The sequence below is a fragment of the Chrysochloris asiatica genome, unplaced genomic scaffold (assembly GCF_000296735.1).
Source record: "Chrysochloris asiatica unplaced genomic scaffold, ChrAsi1.0 scaffold00102, whole genome shotgun sequence".
Classification (NCBI taxonomy): domain Eukaryota; kingdom Metazoa; phylum Chordata; class Mammalia; order Afrosoricida; family Chrysochloridae; genus Chrysochloris; species Chrysochloris asiatica.
The window spans coordinates 8,446,314-8,450,325 of record NW_006408620.1 but is presented as its reverse complement, the minus strand read 5'-3'; the positions used below and the strand labels follow the sequence as shown (position 1 = coordinate 8,450,325).

At 48.1% G+C, this 4,012-nt stretch overlaps 1 protein-coding gene across 1 annotated transcript in view; it reads left to right on the top strand.

The window, feature by feature from the left end:
- Nucleotides 1-3,667, top strand: part of LOC102829729 (lipopolysaccharide-induced tumor necrosis factor-alpha factor homolog) — a 6,512-nt gene extending 2,845 nt beyond the window's left edge. Inside the window, exons 2-4 of the mRNA XM_006867248.1 lie at nt 625-699; nt 3,015-3,159; nt 3,559-3,667. Of these exons, the coding sequence (XP_006867310.1) occupies nt 625-699; nt 3,015-3,159; nt 3,559-3,667 (329 nt within the window). The remainder of the gene's footprint in view (nt 1-624; nt 700-3,014; nt 3,160-3,558) is intronic.
- Nucleotides 3,668-4,012: the final 345 nt, after the last annotated feature.

Below are 4,012 nucleotides of genomic sequence, written 5' to 3'. Positions count from 1 at the left end.
ATGGCACCTGACAACAACAACAACAACAATAACAATACTATTGCTTTTTTCCTTTTTAAAGGGTACTGAAGGTAGCCTCAGTCAGGGCTTCTGGGGGATCCAGGTGGATCTATACCTCTGCCTGTCCCTCAGAATCTACAGTGTGTGGGAAAGAAGGGAGGTAGTGGTGTTCCTGATCTTTGGTTCTCTCCACTCTGGGAGGAGGCATTGGGTGGGAGGTCCCAGGTCGCCCCTTCCATAAGTCATCAAGCTCCATTTCCAGGAGGGAGAAGAGGATCTCTTGTTGTGAAGACAAAACCCAGGACCCCAGACAAAGTGCTTACAAGTTTCCAAGTGGAACCACCTAGGGTGCCAATCACACCCACTGTTACTAAGATTACAGGGCCAACGCCACTTCTTTGTCCTGAACTCACATCCATGAAGTTTTTACAGCCTAGAACATGTGGGCAGATGCCAGCTCCTCTGCTTACGAGCCACCTAATCGTAGACAGTGCCATCCATTCCTCTGTGCCTCAGTTTTCCTCTTCTGTAAAATGGGTGCCTCCCTCAGACTGGTGAGTTTACAGCTCTGGGCCTGGTTCGTGGTAAACCCTCAGAGCTGAAGGGGTCTTTCTCTCTCCATAGAGCCTGAAAAAGCAAACCAAAGAATGCAAGGCCATCCCTTCATCTATGCCTCAGGCCCCCAGGAAGCCCAGACAAGTGAGTGTTCGTCTGGCCCCTCTTCATGTCCCCATCTCCTCCTGAAAACCATCAGGAGTTTCTCTTCTGACCTGAGTCAACACTCTGCCCCCAAAGCACCTCCTCTGCCCAGCCACCTAGAGATAGTTCTCAGTTAGGGCTCCATCAGCCCCCACCACACTGGAATGGCCACCCAAGTCTCTCTTCCCATCTCTCTGATGGAGAACATTGGTGGAGGGGCTGATGCATGGGAAATACACAGTAAATATGAGGGTGAGTCAAAAACTATCTGCACGCTGGCTGGAGAATTTAATCAACTTTTAGAAAAGACAAATACATTGCTTTTCTACATAATCTTGTTTTTCAATACACATTGTCCATCTGTCAACAAGCTTTTGCATTCCATTATTTTAAATATTTTAGGCTGAGTTTCTACCCACCAATGCACTGCTGTCTTCACTGTTTCATCAGAAGTGAATCTTTGTCCTTGAAGGGCTACTTTCAGGGGACCAAACAGGTGAAGAAAGCTCAATGGATCAGTACTACAAGGAGGATGCTTTAACACCTCAAAACGAAGTTTCTGCAGAGTGTCAACAGTGTGAGCAGAGGTGTACAGACATGTATTGACATGCAAGATCACATCGCCCTTGGATAGCAGTCCTCTGCATTTATTCTGAAGTTTAGGCTTCAGCTCTTCAGTGAGCATCTCACTGTAATGAGCACTGCTAATTGTTGAAACTTTTTCCTGAGAGTGTTCCAATATTGGCCCATGAGGACCCCAGAAAACGCTAAGCATCAATTTTCCAGCTGATGATTGACTTTTGAACTTTTTCTTGGTTGGCGATTGAGGATGTTTCCATTCCATACTCTGCCGTTCACTCTCAGGCTCCTAGTGATCGATCCATGCCTCATTACCAGCAACCATTTTTTTAAATCAAAGTTTTACCTGTAAGTATCGGCCCAAATTTTGTTTGCAGATGTCCCAATGCTTTTGTTTATGCAGCCCGTGAGTTGCTTCGGTTCCCATCTGACACAAACGTTTTGAAACCTAAGTCTGTTGTGGAATATTTCACAGGCTGATTGGCAGATGATTTGCCACATAGCCCACTGTCACTTGTCTATTCGAGTAACTTCATGTGCACACTCAGTGTTGTCATCAGCATGTGCGTGGGTGGGCGTTTTAATATTACTGGACCGTGTATAATTTTTGACTCACCCTCATATTTAAGGAGTGGTCCATGGTCCCTGACTCACAGTAACCCGGTCCTGCGTTGTGCCCCTAGGGTTTTCATTGGCTGATTTTTGGAAGTAGATGGCCAAACTTTTCTTCCTAGTCTGTCTGAGTCTGGAAACTCCCCTGGTTGTCTTAGCAACAACTTCACTGACAGATGTGTGGTGCTGCATATGAGATAACTGACCAGGACTTGAACCTGGGTCTCTCACATGGAAGGAGAGAATCTACCACTTCAGCCACCAGCAAATGCACCCAGACCAGATTCCTGGGCCCTACCCTAGACCCACTGAATCAGAACCTGGATTTTAAACAAAAGTTCTGAGGGATTCTTGGGCACTCTCCAGTTTGGAAGCTGCAGAGGTTGAATTAGAAATTCTTAGAAAGCAGGTCTGTGGATGATGCAGTAGAGATGGGCCCACTGTGCAGATACAAGAAAGTTCTAACAGGGGAGTGACAAAAAGAGTTGTTTTTGTTTTTGTTTCTCATGCACGTACAATACCAAGACCATCTGTTAGGACTTCTTGGCTGCAGGGATGGGGGTCTCTGGATGGTGCAAATGATTCACGTGCTCAGCTGCTAACCAAGAGGTTGGTGGTTCAAGTTCACCCAAAGGCACCACACAAGGAAGGCCTGGTAATCCACTCCCAAGAAATCAGTCATTGAAAATCCCGTGGAAGATGGTTCAAAACTCAGACACACATGTGACTGCTATGAGTTGACGTTGGCTTGAGGGCAACTGGTTTTTATTGCAGGGATTCAAAACTGGCGCTGATGAACTTTTCAACATCGGGGGTAGGATATTTACAGACACAATATGGTGGAGGTTGCTCACAGAATTGGAGGACTATGTTTAAATCCAGAGACGCTTTCAAATTCCCAGGAATCTTACGCCTGCTTGGATTGTCCATGCCTAGGCTAGCAGAGGGCAAGGAGTCTAACTTGCAGGTTGGTGGGTGGTAGCAGGCAGTGGACAGTTTGGGAGACTGAATGTTTAAATGAGTACCTCACAGCTGCAGATGGTGGCAAGCATGGGGGATGTGGCCGGGTGGTGGACATGGGTGGGGAGAGGGGTGCTGAGCCTGAATGCCCCTCCTTCACCTAGTACTGATCACCAGACTCCCCAGAAGGAGCTCAAGCACCCCCCTGCAGACCACGTGTCCTTACTGCGGCAGTAACGTCATTACGGTCACCAGCCACGTCCCGGGGGTCATCACCTGGCTGCTGTGCACTGGCCTCTTCCTGTTTGGGTGAGTGGGTGGGTTGGCTTGCAGTTGGGGGTGGTCTTTGCATGAGCGGCTGTTCCCTCTCACTCCTTGGGTGGCAGCAAGACCCAGGATGGAAGTAGGTTCCAGCCTTGGCCATTAACCTCTCTCTGAGCCTGAGATCCTCATCTTTGTCACAAAGGCAGGGGATGGATGCATGGGAGGTTCCCACAAAGCACTCGCCCAAGGATGGGCTTGTAAGAAGCTGAGGAGCAACTCTCAACCCGAGTGGTACCTTAGAATCACCTAGAGAGCTTTACAGTGGCAAGTGCCCAGGCCTCTCTCACAGATGCGAGTTGAGGGAAGCCTAGGGGATTCTTGTAGGTAGTCCCAGGTGTGTGAAAACTTGGACTTCTCACGTCCAGCGCCCTACTGTGGCTGCAGGTGTGTGCTGGGCTGTTGCCTCATCCCCTTCTTCATCAGCGGCCTGATGGACGTAAGACACTCCTGTCCTGTATGTCACCAGCAGCTCTTCTACTTCCGGCGTCTGTGAGTCCCCACAATAAAGAGTCACCTGACCACCTGATCTGTGTCCTATACGGTCACCCCTCCTTCTTCATGGACGGCCAGTTTCTTGCTTAGAATGGTCCCTGGCACAGAGGAGGGGCTTGGTTAGTATTGGTTGAATGAGTCATGATTGGTAGGATACATGGGTGATGGGGTGAATGAATGATTGAATAATAATGAAAGAAATCCAGTAATGGAGTGTTTGAATGAATGAATGATTCATTGGTTGAATGAAGTATTGTTTGAATGAATCATATGAACAGACGAGTGACTGAATGGATTTGAATGTCTGATTGGCTGATTGAATGAATGAATCCTGTGAGTCCAATCG